The sequence below is a fragment of the Malus domestica genome, chromosome 03 (assembly GCF_042453785.1).
Source record: "Malus domestica chromosome 03, GDT2T_hap1".
NCBI classification, from domain to species: domain Eukaryota; kingdom Viridiplantae; phylum Streptophyta; class Magnoliopsida; order Rosales; family Rosaceae; genus Malus; species Malus domestica.
In genome coordinates this window covers 37,412,239-37,426,120 of record NC_091663.1, presented here as the reverse complement: position 1 = coordinate 37,426,120, position 13,882 = coordinate 37,412,239, and the positions used below count along the sequence as shown (strand labels likewise).

Below are 13,882 nucleotides of genomic sequence, written 5' to 3'. Positions count from 1 at the left end.
TTTTTTTCTTCTTTCTTCTTCTTCTTCTTCTTCTTCTTCTTCTTCTTCTTCCTCCGAATCTGCCCAAATTCAGTTTTTTTTTTTCTTCCTCCTTCTTCTCCTTCTTCCTTCCTCCTTCCTCCTTCCTCTTCTTTTCCTTCTTCCTTCCCCTTCTTCGTTCTTCTTCTTCTTCCTCCGAATTTGGGGGAAGATGAAAGTTTTTTTTTTTTTTTTTTTTGAGGAAGAAGAAGAAGAAGAAGGAGGAAGAAGGGGAAGGAAGAAGGAGAAGGAGGAAGAAAAAATTGCAGTCGGAGGAAGAAGAAGAAGAAGAAGGAAGAAGGAAGAAGAAGAAGGAAGAAGGAAGAAGGAAGAAGGAGGAAGAAGAAGAAAGAAAGAAAGAAAAAAAAAAAACAAACTTCCCCAGATTTTGGAGGAAGAAGAAGAAGAAGAAGAAGAATGAGAAGGAAGAAGAAGGAAGAAGGGGAAGGAAGAAGGAGGAAGAAGAAGAAAGAAGAAAAACAAAAAAACAAACTTCCCCAGATTTCGGAGGAAGAAGAAGGAGAATGAGAAGGAATAAGGGGAAGAAAGGGAAGGAAGGAGGAAGGAAGGAGGAAGGAAGAAGGAGAAGGAAGAAGTAAAAAAAAAAAAAGAAAAAAAAAAGAAAGTTGCAGTCGGAGGAAGAAGAAGAAGGAGAAGGAAGAAGAAAAGAAAAAAAAAAACGTGGATGACACGTGGCGCCCAGTCAGTGCGTCACGTCACAGTTAACAAAAAACTTAACAGTTTGACTAACGGATGTATGAGACTGTCCCAAAATTTACACTTTAGGTATGACTTTGAGACGAAAAAAACTTGATGTACTAAATGTTGAAAACCACGAAACATGAGGGTAGTAAACAGTCTTTTACCCTAAATTAAATTATTATTGATGTGATTATTGATGATTAAATTATTATTTAAGAGTTAATTAAAAACGTTTATCTCAATATTTTTTATTTTTAAAATAGATTTACAAATATGATTTGAAAAATTAGTCTACTTAACATTAAAATAATTAAAAAGCATTTATTTTATATCTCAAAAGTCTTCAAGTATAAAAAAAAAATTGAAAAGACTTATAATTTAAATAAACAATAAGAGCGTTTATTCAAGCATTTTCGAAACTTTGGGTTTGACGTCTCCACTTCGATCTGCAGTCACAATTTACCGCGATTTGTTGCAGCTCCCTGGGAGAGTGTGTAGAGTTCCGGTGTTCTCATTGGCTCGGGTGTTCACCACACCACCATTTTCTCACTGTTTGTTGCCCTTGTTAGCAGCGTTACTCGGGTCCTGCCCTGGGTTTCTTCCCCTTTGTGGCTTGTTTCTTCTTTTGTGGCTATGCTCGATCAGTTGTTTGCGGCTGCTGGATGCGATCGGAGTGGCGCTTGTCGGTTGGAGGTGCGAAAGCTCGCTTCTCGTGGTGGTTTACTGTAACAGAGGCGGTGGAAGCAGAAGACTTGGGTTCCTTTGCTCTTTTGGGCTCTTTTTTGGTAAGTTTGTTGGTCCGTTTGTGCTTGTATTTAGTTTTCTTTGGGCTTTGGTTTGGGTCCACTTTTGCTTTGTGTTAATTTTGTACCTTGGACCCTCTTGTGTGTTCCTTGTCTGGCTTTGGCCCTGGAATTCTATTTCCAGTTTTTCAAAAAAAAAAAAAAAAAAAAGTCATTAACCACGTCAGATGGAAAGTATCAGAATATATAGATTTTAGAGGCGTCAAGCACCGTGATGAATGATGATGCCAAGCTGCCAACAGCAAAGTTTCTTAACCGGTTAACTCCTCGCGCTAAAAGTCAAGAGCAGAGCACACGCCCAATGCCAGCCAACCAGAAAATAAGTCAGAATAATTCATCGCCAGAAAAATATTAACAAAGATTTAGAGGAATCCCTTGTGGATGCAAATTTTCTCCTCTTCGATCTTGGACGATTTTGCACCTACAAAACAATTAACACCTTAGGTTAAGGCCAAGAGCCTCACGCGCCCACGATGAATGGGGGGCTTTGGCCGAAGAACCTCCGATGCCAAAGTTAGAATTTAGAGAGAAAGAGTGTTTAGAGAATTTTGGGATTTTTGCCAAAGTGTTGGAATTGGTTTTTTGGTGAGAATGAGAGTATATTTATAGGGATAGGGGTGGCTAGGGTTTTTTGGGTTTAATTTAGGTTTAATTAGGAGTTACCAAATAATTAAAAAGGGAAAATGGTGGAAAAGGTAGAGAATATGATAAGCTCTTTTTGGATGGGAATGGCCGGCCCTTGGTGTGATTTTTGGGGTATAATGGGTGATTCAATTAGCCTTTAATATATTGATTATATTAATTGGTTGAGGATGTTATGGAATGTTTGAAATAAATGGCTAATTGAATAAGGAAAAAATGAGGTAAAAACATATATGGAATGAAATAGGTTTTGAATTGTTACCCATTTTGGGTACTCCTGACTTGATTGATGGATGATTCTCCACTGCTCGCGTGTAGGAAACTTGGTATGCCTCGAGGGTATTTTTGTCCTCTTTTGTCCAAAAGTCCACGTGTCGCCTAGTGAATATTTTTGGCTCCACAAATGCCCCCACACCTGTTGGGCTGCTCGCAGAAAAGGGCAGCAGGTGTAGAGATCTTCTTGCTTTAGGAAACTTAAGACTGCTTCCTATTTTGATATTGATTCTCTCTTTAATAGGAAATTAGATCCTTCTAGGAAAAGGAAATAAATTTCTCTCAAAGCCTATTTAAGTCCACCTTAAGTGGGTTATTAAATCAACTTTGAAGAGCGATTTATTCTACCATATAAGAGAGAGATAGCTTAGAGGATATTTGTTCCCCCTCCTCTAGCAATCTTCTACATCTTGCTCGTGCAAAGGACCGTCTTTCGTTGCTTTCTTCGTCTTCTTCGTGCCGCACCAATGTAAGAAAAATTTAATTTTTCTTGCCTTATTCTTGGATAGTGCTATTGCGGGGTAGCCGTCGGGGTGGTGCGGCAAGTCGGCTGGCAGGGGCCAGGAGCTGGCTCGGCATGGGTTGAGGATATGTCGTGGCAGGGACCACTGCTTGGGTAGCTTGGCTTGACTTGAGCCAAGGGCAGCTTGTGCAGCTAGGGGTCGAAGATTGTGGCGCTGGGGCGCAGTGCTAGGCGAGCCGCATGGCTCATGTCCTTTGGGCTCTTGGACCTGACTCGGGCCAGGCTGGCGATTGAGAGAAATAAGGAGATTGCGGGTCTCATGGGCTGCTAGAATGTTAGGCATGCATGCCTCATGCCTGTTGGAATGCTGGGTTGAGCTCCCCTGCTGATTACCATGAATGTCGTTGGCTGCTTAGTCATCTTTGCTGAAAGAAAGGTGGGCTGCTCCAGAAAGATGAGGTAAAGAGGATCAAGGCGGATGCATTGGCTCGTCCGATCGCTGTCGTGGAGCTTACTATGAATGAAGATGGGAAGAATAGATTTTCCCCGCCTACTCATGAGATGCCAGTTAAGAAAAAAAAACTGAAGACTTCTTCTGCTACTCATGAGGGTCCGCTTGCTACCGAGAGGTATGTGATTGACATGACTTCTTCCAATGGGAAGAAAAATAAGGCTACTAGATCTGAGCATGTGGCGTCTTCCATGTTGAGAATGGCTAGTACAATTGTGGATAAGATTGCTCAGCGTAAAGGTTTTATCATGCCCCCAGTGCCGAAGTCTGTACCAGGACGTTCTTTGGGAGCCAAGTTCGGTTCACCTTTGTAGAGACTTGCTATTATGAAGAGTGGTAAGGTGGACTCTGCTGCTAAAGTGGCGCCAAAGCCTGCTCCCTTTGCTGCTGAGATTGATTCGCCTCAGATTCAAGATCTTAAGCTTGCAATTTCTGAGCTTCGTTTTGCTGTTTATGCTAAGAAGGGAGTGGATGAGCTTCTCTATTTCTCCGGAAGACTTGCTTGTTTTTACTTTTAAGGCTTCCATTGGTAAAGTAGTTGGAGAAGTTAGTGCCCAGACTGGGGCAGCCAGGGGTGAAGCGCTGGATGATGCCGCTGCTAAGAGCGTTACGGCTATTGAAGGTGTGGCGACCGAGTAGTCGTGGGATGTCCAAGCTACTGTAGTGTATTTTATGTAGCCTTTAGGATTTTCTTTGTTTTTCCTTGTAGCTTTTGTTTTGCTTGAACTCCTTTGGCCTTTGCTAGTTGTTTATAAACATGTTTTCCTTCATTTTTCTTCATCTTCACTTCTTTTGTTCATGCCCTAACCTTTAGACTTGATGGACCAGTGGCAGGCATGCTACTTTTTTATAAGCAGACAAACTCACGTAGCCTATGCAGCCGTAGGTGTTGGTGTAGAACTTTGCAAAGTTATTAGCCATAGGGTTGGCAGCCGGATGCCTTACTTACAGAAGCAGACAAGTCCGCGTAACCACTAGGCTGTTAACCTTGACTTTCTTCAATTCCGTAGGTTGCGTAGCAAGTATCACAACACTTTAGGACTTGGTGTAGGTTGTTCCGCGCTTGGCAGAGGTGAAGCTTATCGACTACGTAGCATGTCGGCAGTGGATAAAACTTCGTATATGCGCGCTAGCTTGTTTAACCTTTCACAAGAATGTGCGGTTGTATAAGTCTAGTGCGGCTTCACTGCTCGAAGGGCAAGCCGTAGGCAGTCTTCCGGAATCCGTAGGCTACCTTAGTGCACTCGGTAGCAGCTTTAGGATTCCAGGGCAGCCGTCCATCGGATGTACTGCGTAATGTGCCCTCTCCGTCTCTAGGGCCCGGTTCCCCACGGATTAGGCCAAGAGACCCAAAATCCTTCAGTTAGCTAAGCCTTGAAAAAGACCATTGCGGCTGCTTCTAGGAATCCTGGCGCAAGCCATCGTGCATCTAGTTATACTAGGGCAGCCAGGCTCATCCACGTCTGGATATTCGGAGTGTAAAGTTTATCCTCCCGTCTTGGAGAGCTGACCCATATGGGTGTCGGAGAATTGGTTTACCCTCTCGCACTGGAGAGCATGGTTGGTCCCTCGGGGGGCGCAATTCCTGCGATGAGTCCCTAAGAAGGGCGCAGTCTTCTTTTGAAGTGCATGAGTGATTAGTTGTTGTAAGCATGCAACCAAGCCAAGTTGTGATTACTTCTAAATTCCTCATTGAAAAACGAGTGAAACGAACGAGAACTTTAGCTGTAAGGTAGGAACTGCATAACAACTGGATAGTCCTCAGCTTGTGAGGTGGTGCCCGTCGAGCTTATTGAGTTTTCGGGTTTTGATGTAGCAGGAGGTCACACATGGTACTTCTTCAGATTGTAGGCCATCCATTTCTTTTCAATCTTTTTGCTGCTTCATGGTGGTGAGGGTGTAATTACTCTTGCCCCCTACTTTGCTGATCTTGTACGGACCTTCCCAGATGGGATCCATCTTTTTGGAGCCTTCTCTGCCGGCAATGATGAAGGCTTTTCTGCGTCGTCGACATGCAAATGCCAGAAATCTCCATCGGGTGGAGTAGGCGCAGCTAGAGTGTGCTCGGCTACTTCTGAGGCATCATTGGGCCGCTCTGTTGCGTCACCTAGGTTCGGCGTGAAGACGCAGTAGGGAGCTGTGGAGATAGGGCCATGTCATACGCAACAGGAGATGCTCAACTGCCGGTATTGGGCCACTCTAGAGTTGAATCATTGAGCAAGGGTCGGCTAGGGTCGTGTGATGCGCAGCAAGAAATGGTACTCAACTGCCGGTACATGTTGCTCCTATTAGAATCTTTTAGGGTGACGAGGACAAAACTTGCTTTCGAGTGTGTCCTTCTAGTGTTGAGTTCGTCAGAAAACTTTACATCCGCCAGGGTCTACGCCTTTATCGTCGCGCGTCTGGATTGGGCAGAATAATACGTCATTAGGATGACTGCGTGCGTTTGAAGGTAAAACTTAAGCTTTTAGGTTACAACAACAATCGCCAAAGTTAGCTTTTGAATTTCTGATAACATCAATGATAGCTTTTAAACTGTGGAATACAACTGATAGCATCGAGAAGAGCTTTTAAACTGTGGAATATAGGTAGTCGGGCCCCCAGCTCTTCTCGCATGATGGTAGAGCTTATTGCTACTTTAGATACCGTCAAACATGCGAATAAGTCTTCCGCTGCTTCTAGGGAGGTGATGTCGGGTACTTCTTCAGGTCCTTAAATGTGCATTGGCGAGCCTCATCCCAAAGTGCATGCTTCTCTGCCAAAGCAAAAGAGTCTGCTAAAGTTAGATCCTCTTTCATGATCAATTTTCCAAATAACGGGTGGTCTGCTGGAAGTCCTTTTTGGAAGGCTGCTCTAGCTATCGAATCGTTGCATCCGACTATTTTTGCCTTCTCTACTTTGAACCTCCTCACATAGTCGCGAAGTGACTCCTTTGGGTTCTTCTTGACGTTGAACAAATGATCAGATTTCTTTTTGATCGAGCGATATGATGAATATTCTTTGGTGAAAACCAAAGAAAGTTCGTAGAAATTCCGGATGGATTGTGGCGGCAGGGTGTAGAACCAATCTTGCGCCTCGCCTTGTAGAGTGGTGGCGAATATCTTGCACATAAGCTCATCGTTGTTTCGATAAAGGATCATTGCACTTTGGTAACGTTTTAAGTGTCTCTCCGGGTCTTCATCCCCTTTGAAAAATGTGAAATGTGGCATGCTGAACTCGCGTGGAGGCTCTGCCTGCTCGATCTCCTCCGTGAAGGGTGACCTGCTTATGTTGGTTATGTTCCGTCGTAGTGCCTCGTCGGTGACCTCGTTGCGTTGGAAATCATGTAATCGCTTGGTCAAGAGTCTTTCTACTTCTTCCTGAATTTGCCTTTGTTGGGGTAGCGGAGCTCTCGGCTGCCCCCAGTCATGACTTGCTGGTCTAGGCTGCTCTTCCATTTGTTTGGCTCGTCTATGTCGCGGATGCAGTGCATGTGGTGCGTTCTTAGTAGGCGAGCGAGTTCTTCGCAGGCTGCTGGTTGAACTTGAGCTGGATTGAGTGACTGCTTCTCTCCGTCCGTCGTGCTGTCTACTCTGATGTGAGGTGGAGGACGCTCCTTGTGGGCTTAGCTGCGAATAGACACTTTGCCCAGAAGGTTGTTCATGTTGACTATCGGAGTATGACCCCAACCGTGAATGTATGCTTCTCCATAGGCCTAGTCGAGAGTGCATGCTCCTTCGCGCTCTAAGACGGGAATGTACACTGCCCAAACGTTCGGCTCGTGGCTGGTCGAGTGGCTGCTTATCGGGACACTGCTGGAAATGTTCGTCTGCCCTTGTCCTACTTTGGGATACCTCGTCCGGGGCACGTTGGATCCCGATACGTTGCAAAAGTTTATTCACCAAGGTTTTCTGTTGTGCAAGGGCGCTCGTCAACTCTATGACTTGTCGAGACAAGTGTTGTTCGCCATTTGGATTGGAAGAGCTTGGAAGGAATGCGCCTCCTTGGGCAGTGGAAATGTGGTAGACTCCGGGCGCGAGATTTGAGTTGGGAAATGTCAAATCTGCGAAAAAATATGGTGAGAATGCCCCCGGCTCGATGGTAGGTCCGGATGGTTGAGATAGTCTTGGGCCGACTTGGGCTGCTTAGAAAGCCACGAGAGCAGGCTGGGCCGTGAGAGTGGGCTGCTCGAAAGAAGCAGGCTGGACCACGGGAGTGGGCTGCTCGTCGGGAGCAGGCTGGGTCACGAGAGCAGGCTGCTTGGCAGGAGCAGGCTGGGCCACGGGAGTGGGCTGCTTGGCAGGAGCAGGCTGGGCCACCGGAGTGGGCTGCTCGACGAAAGCAGGCTAGGCCACGGGAGTGGGTTGCTCGTCGGGAGCAGGCTGGGTCACGAGAGCAGGCTGCTTGGCAGGAGCATGCTGGGCCACGAGAGTGGGCTGCTTGGCAAGAGTAGGCTGGGCCACGGGAGTGGGCTGCTTGGCAAGAACAGGCTGGGCCACCGGAGTGGGCTGCTCGACGAAAGCAGGCTGGGCCACGGGAGTAGGTTGCTCGTCGGGAGCAGGCTAGGTCACGAGAGCAGGCTGCTTGGCAGGAGCAGGCTGGGCCACGGGAGTGGGCTGCTTGGCAGGAGCAGGCTGGGCCACGGGAGTGGGCTGCTCGTCGGGAGCATGCTGGGTCACGAGAGCAGGCTGCTCGGCAGGAGCAGGTTGGGCCGTGAGAGTGGGTTGCTTGACGGGAGCAGGCTGGATCACGGAAGCAGGCTGCTCAATGCGCGGTGCATGTGAATGTGAGGCTTGGGCTTGGGTCCACGTAAACTTGGATGACACGGTTTGGATCGTGGTCTTGGTACCGTGAGCCTTGGATGGCACGGCTCGGGCCGTGGTGAAGGCTCCATGGACCTCGCCACGAGTGGCTACCGAAGTAGCCACCGCGGTGGTTCCCATGGTGGCCATGGTGAAGGCACCATGGACCTCGCCGTGGGTGGCTACCGAGGTAGCCACCGCGGTGGTTCCCATGGTGGAAACTCGTGGTGGTGATGTCGTTCCCCTTATTGTCGCATTTTGCCTCACGGATCTCCGGGCCATGGTGAAGGCTTCATGGACCTCGCCACGAGTGGCTACCGAAGTAGCCACCGCGGTGGTTCCCATGGTGGCCATGGTGAAGGCACCATGGACCTCGCCGCGGGTGGCTACCGAGGTAGCCACCACGGTGGTTCCCATGGTGGAAGTTCGTGATGATGATGCCGCTCCCCTTATTGTCGCATTTAGCCTCACGGATCTCCGCAATCCCATTTCTTGAACATTAGGAATTTTCACTTGTGGAATTTTCTAAATTTCTAGCCATTATATTTTGCTTATACGTTTTATCAAAGAACCTTTGCAAGTAAAAAATTCTAATAATAAGAACGTATGAAAAATATTCAAATGGACTAGAAAATAAAGAAAAAACCTTTTTGTGCGAGAGTCTTCTACGAGTATGGATTTCAACTCTCAATGAAAGCACCAATTTGTGGATGCAAATTTTCTCCTCTTCGATCTTGGACGATTTTGCACCTACAAAACAATTAACACCTTAGGTTAAGGCCAAGAGCCTCACGCGCCCACGATGAATTGGGGGGGCTTTGGCCGAAGAACCTCCGATGCCAAAGTTAGAATTTAGAGAGAAAGAGTGTTTAGAGAATTTTGGGATTTTTGCAAAAGTGTTGGAATTGGTTTTTTGGTGAGAATGAGAGTATATTTATAGGGATAGGGGTGGCTAGGGTTTTTTGGGTTTAATTTAGGTTTAATTAGGAGTTACCAAATAATTAAAAAGGGAAAATGGTGGAAAAGGTAGAGAATATGATAGGCTCTTTTTGGATGGGAATGGCCGGCCCTTGGTGTGATTTTTGGGGTATAATGGGTGATTCAATTAGCCTTTAATATATTGATTATATTAATTGGTTGAGGATGTTATGGAATGTTTGAAATAAATGGCTAATTGAATAAGGAAAAAATGAGGTAAAAACATATATGGAATGAAATAGGTTTTGAATTGTTACCCATTTTGGGTACTCCTGACTTGGTTGATGGATGATTCTCCACTGCTCGCGTGTAGGAAACTCGGTATGCCTCGAGGGTATTTTTGTCCTCTTTTGTCCAAAAGTCCACGTGTCGCCTAGTGAATATTTTTGGCTCCACATCCCTGTTTTCCAAATCTTATCTGAATCATATGATGACACGCTCTCTCAAAACAGAAAACATTGTGCGTAAGCATGTCTTGTTTAATTCATAGAAACTTTAACGAAAAGCTCCCGGTTATCTTTATTTTAACGAAAAATCTTATTTTTACACTAAAAAATCAATCATGATACTATTCAATTTACCATTTATTTTGTTCTTATCGTTAAAACTTAAAGTTTTCAAATTATTTTCGTTAGTTTTTCTTTAATTAATTCATTCATCTGTCTAAAAACCTTACAAAAACTACAAGCGGTGGATCGCCCTGGTAGATAAGGCATTCCGCTTCAACAAGCTGCGAACTCTCATTCATCCTTTTAGTCTAGGTTAGAGTAGAAACATCGCTTGCAAGAAGCCATATCACATGGATTGGTTCATCGGAGGAAAAGGTTGGTCACCGGCATATGATGTGTCCACCGACTTCCCTTGTGCATGCAAATGGTCAGCTTGAATATTACACAAAGATGAATGAAAACCAACTTCAACTAGAAAATCATAAATGCTTGAAAGAATATGAAGCATAAACCAACGGTTTTCTTTCTCATATGATGCATCACGTTTCCACGATAACAGTAAAAAGTTGCGCATCAATCCATCATCCAGTGATATTTACATGGAGAACACGCAAATAAACTACATGAAACATCTGGAATTCCACGCACCTAGAAAAGAGGAGCTTATTACTGACCAGCTGATGGATTCGTCAACATTTCAAGCGATTTTATCAAGTGATCTACTGCAACTGGCACGTCATCAAATGCCAACGCTCCAACTGCAAATCTTGCAGCCTTATGTGCCTCGGCAATTTTCTCAGGTGATGGCTGGTAGCTACTGTCATACTGGTACGTCTTGGCAGGGGCAGGAGGAGGAGCAGGTTCTGAAACAGTTCCATTTCTGTTGCTTGCCTGATATTGGGTAGTTGAAGGGTGGTTTGTTGTCGGAGGAGCTGACGGGGGAGAGTAGGCAGGGTCAGAGCCCTGATAATAAGAGGGATGGTGGGATGCGACTGCTGGAATATTGGCTTCTGTAAAACTTGGATACGATTGAAAATTAGGATAAGAGTAATTAGATTCATGTGGAGGATAGTTAGGTGGCAAAGGCTGTTGGGGTTCATGCGAGTAGGATTGCTGGTGGTATGGCTGAGAAAAATCAGACGTTTCTGGTCTATTTGTTGGAGGAGGTGGATGAAAATCATGGGAAGAGTAACCAGCAGTAGGGTAAGACTGAGGTGGCTGTGGCGCATTGTTTGCAGAATGCTGGCCTTTGACTTCATCATGGAACTTAGGTGTTGACTGAAGGCTAGTAGAACGCTGGAATTTGGCATCATCACGAAACTCAGAAGGTGCAAAGTTTGTAGGATGCTGATCTTGAAACTGCGGGGGTGCAGTTTTTATCGAATGCTGCCTGTTAATTTCATCATAAAACTGGGGTGAGGGATCAGATTGTGATCCAGGACTGGTAACTGCAGCATCGCTTGGACCAAGATCCTGCAAGGATAGAAATAGTTGAAGACGATTTTATACAATAAACAAAACCACTAACACTATCACATTTTACTTTCTCAATATATACTACAATTGTTTAACATATACTATTACTCAAATCATAAGATTGTACCACCACAATCTTATGCCTAAAAGTTAAAAATTTAGAATTGTTGTCGTAATTTTATACTTTGTTCTCTTTCCTGGTTGGAATTTTTACAACTTTGTTCTCAATGGTGAAAAACTAAGGAATCATTTCAAATAGGTTATATATTCAAAGATATCAAATCATTCAAGGAGAAAACCTTGATTCATCCAAAAAGCTCAAAAGTAAACTACTGTAAAGGTTAGAAGCATACATATGAACCACTCATTCCACTTGATGGAAGTGAAAGATCATCATCACCAGCAGGGGGGCCCGCTTGAGGCTTTCTTCCTTCTTTCAAAGCCTTCCTTATATCTGCTGCTTTCCAAGCTGCATACTTTTGTTTCTGCTCAAGCTGTAAAAGATCATAAAGATGTCAGTCACCCTCAAAATCCAACTGTATAACCTTCGAGTTAATAATAACATACCGAAAATAAAAATGTACACCACAAATCATTTAGATGGAGTCATCCAATCCTAACAAAAAGGATAATGACACATCAAGTGGCATTGCGAAATAGAATTAGAAACTCACATCCGGCTGAACCACGCCGAATTGGTTAAGAATCTCAAAGAAAATGCTTGCAGCGTAGAATGTTTTTGCAGTACTCCTGCAACAAGTTCAAAAGAATATTTTTGTATCACATGCTATTAACAATTTCCACATAAAATATAAATATGTCAAAAAACATGACCGACAAGCACAAAGGACAGGAGGAGCTCTGCATTTCATGAAACCTAGAGGCGTAGTGTTATGATAACTCAAAGTCTCAAGGGACATATTGACTTACAAATCTGCTCGACCAGCACGATCTTGCTTGTCTGCCTTGCCAAAAACATTTAAGGCAAATCCCTCAAGGTACAGATTGTCTTCAGGCCCCAACTTCAGTGACTTCTTATCCTATAGAGCAAAAGGGTGAGTATACATTGAGATGGGGGAACAAAAATCTACAAATCTTATCACAAAATAATTTGTCAAAAAGATCAACAGGACAAGTTATATGGTAAAAATTCAAGACCAATCATGGAAGACATTACAAGACAATTAAAGCAACAACAATCAAATTTCATTTTCCACTAAAAAGTAACCATCTTTGGTCCCTAGAGAATAATCTGAGTCTCCAAGGATGAACCTCCAACAGTATATTTATTATCATACGTAACCCGAAGATTCTTAGCAATGAACTGGTAGGCAATAGACAAATGCTCTTGTTGTTTAAAATTCAACCACTACTTCATTACTAAAGAAACCAAATACTAAAATCTTAGATTCAATTGCAAAGGCATCCCATGGAGCAGAAACATATCATAGATTCAATTGCAAAATAAATTCCAAAATCTTAATTTCGCCATTGATGCTAGGCAACGGGTAATCCCATTGTTGCACAGAGCAACTAAAAATCGGGATGAATTAAGATTTTTGTACCGAATATCAAAGTATAAGACCATACAAAGGTTGATTTTTTCCCAGGTACCAAACAGATCCCGTTGATGAAACAAATTAATACAAAAGACCACCTTTCCAAAACAGAAAAACGTTAAAAAGAATCAGTTATAAGGAAGAAAGAAAGAACCTTTTCAAGCTGCTTCATGAGGGAAACAAGGAGGGAATTCGTGGTCTTGGTACGCTCGCTCTGTGGGATCTTCAACCCTCGCTCCATTGCGTATAATCGACCTAAATTCCATTCAAATTTTTAAAAATTGAATTGTCAGAAATATGATTTTTAGAGATAACAATCCGTAAAGTTTCAGTTTTGTTTAGAGAGAGAGAGAGAGAGAGAGTTACAGTAATAAGCGACTAGAGGCTCGTGCTTCTGCAACTCATCGGCGCGCTGGAGGTACGGCAACAGCAGCTTCGCCGGCTCGTTGTCGCTCGCCATCTATGCCTTCCTTCTTCCTCTGTTCGATCGATTCGACAGAGAGAAACGATTTCGGACGATTTGGGCGAGGCAAAAGCTTCGAGTACCAAGGCAGAGAGAGAGAGAGTCTACACTCTACGACGGGTCTGATCGTCTGAGAAGTATCTTCGGACGCCGACGTCGTCAATGCTTAAGAAGAAAGCAAGTGATTACGCGGGTTTGCTGGTTGATAAACCCAACGGGCCGCCTTATTGTCAAAATTTAATGGGCCATGAAGTATACGGCCCATAATAACTTTTGAATCTCGAAGCTTCGCAATGCCTCCCATTCCACTTGTCCTGTTATCCACAACTTCTGCGTGCAAGCCCCACATCGATTGCGTGCACGCCCCTCAAGTTCCCCATCAGTCCTCTCGCCCGCCTACCTCAGATAATGTATCCAAGCGTATGTGAGTCGAAAGTATATCGTATTCATTGTCGTATCCGATATGCGACATAATTGTTGTATCCATGCATCGTAGTATTTAATATACGACATAACATATCCTCGCATACATAACATTGTAATGATCAAAGATCTAAAAATTTAGGCAGATGGAGAGTAAGACATACAACATCTTTGTTTGAGAAACAAGACATACAACATCTTCAGTAACAAGGAAATGGATGAAGCCCATTTTGAGCTGCTTGGGCGCACTATTTCTGTTAACCTCCACTCGAGAGAAGAGGACAGTAGCACTCCATGACCTCGGGTGCAATCTTCTCGACGGCCTCCCCCTTGGGGACCTT

At 44.3% G+C, this 13,882-nt stretch overlaps 1 protein-coding gene across 1 annotated transcript; it reads right to left on the bottom strand.

Moving 5' to 3' along the window:
* Positions 1-10,120: 10,120 nt before the first annotated feature.
* On the bottom strand, positions 10,121-13,325 carry LOC103427446 (protein HOMOLOG OF MAMMALIAN LYST-INTERACTING PROTEIN 5-like). Its single transcript, XM_008365498.4, has 6 exons — positions 13,022-13,325; positions 12,810-12,910; positions 12,027-12,136; positions 11,771-11,846; positions 11,450-11,590; positions 10,121-11,093 (listed from the first exon to the last, which is right to left on the bottom strand). The coding sequence occupies exons 1-6, from the start codon at positions 13,113-13,115 to the stop codon at positions 10,287-10,289; spliced, it is 1,329 nt and encodes a 442-aa protein (XP_008363720.3). The 5' UTR covers positions 13,116-13,325; the 3' UTR covers positions 10,121-10,286.
* Between the last annotated feature and the right edge of the window lie 557 nt (positions 13,326-13,882).

Bases quoted from the DNA above. Each gene is read 5' to 3' on its own strand.
- LOC103427446 (XM_008365498.4), bottom strand. From the start codon at position 13,115: ATGGCGAGCGACAACGAGCCGGCGAAGCTGCTGTTGCCGTACCTCCAG. The intron at 12,911-13,021 runs GTAACTCTCTCT...AATGGAATTTAG, and splicing joins GCCTCTAGTCGCTTATTACT to GTCGATTATACGCAATGGAG. The intron at 11,094-11,449 runs GTATGCTTCTAA...CTATCCTTGCAG, and splicing joins GTGGAATGAGTGGTTCATAT to GATCTTGGTCCAAGCGATGC.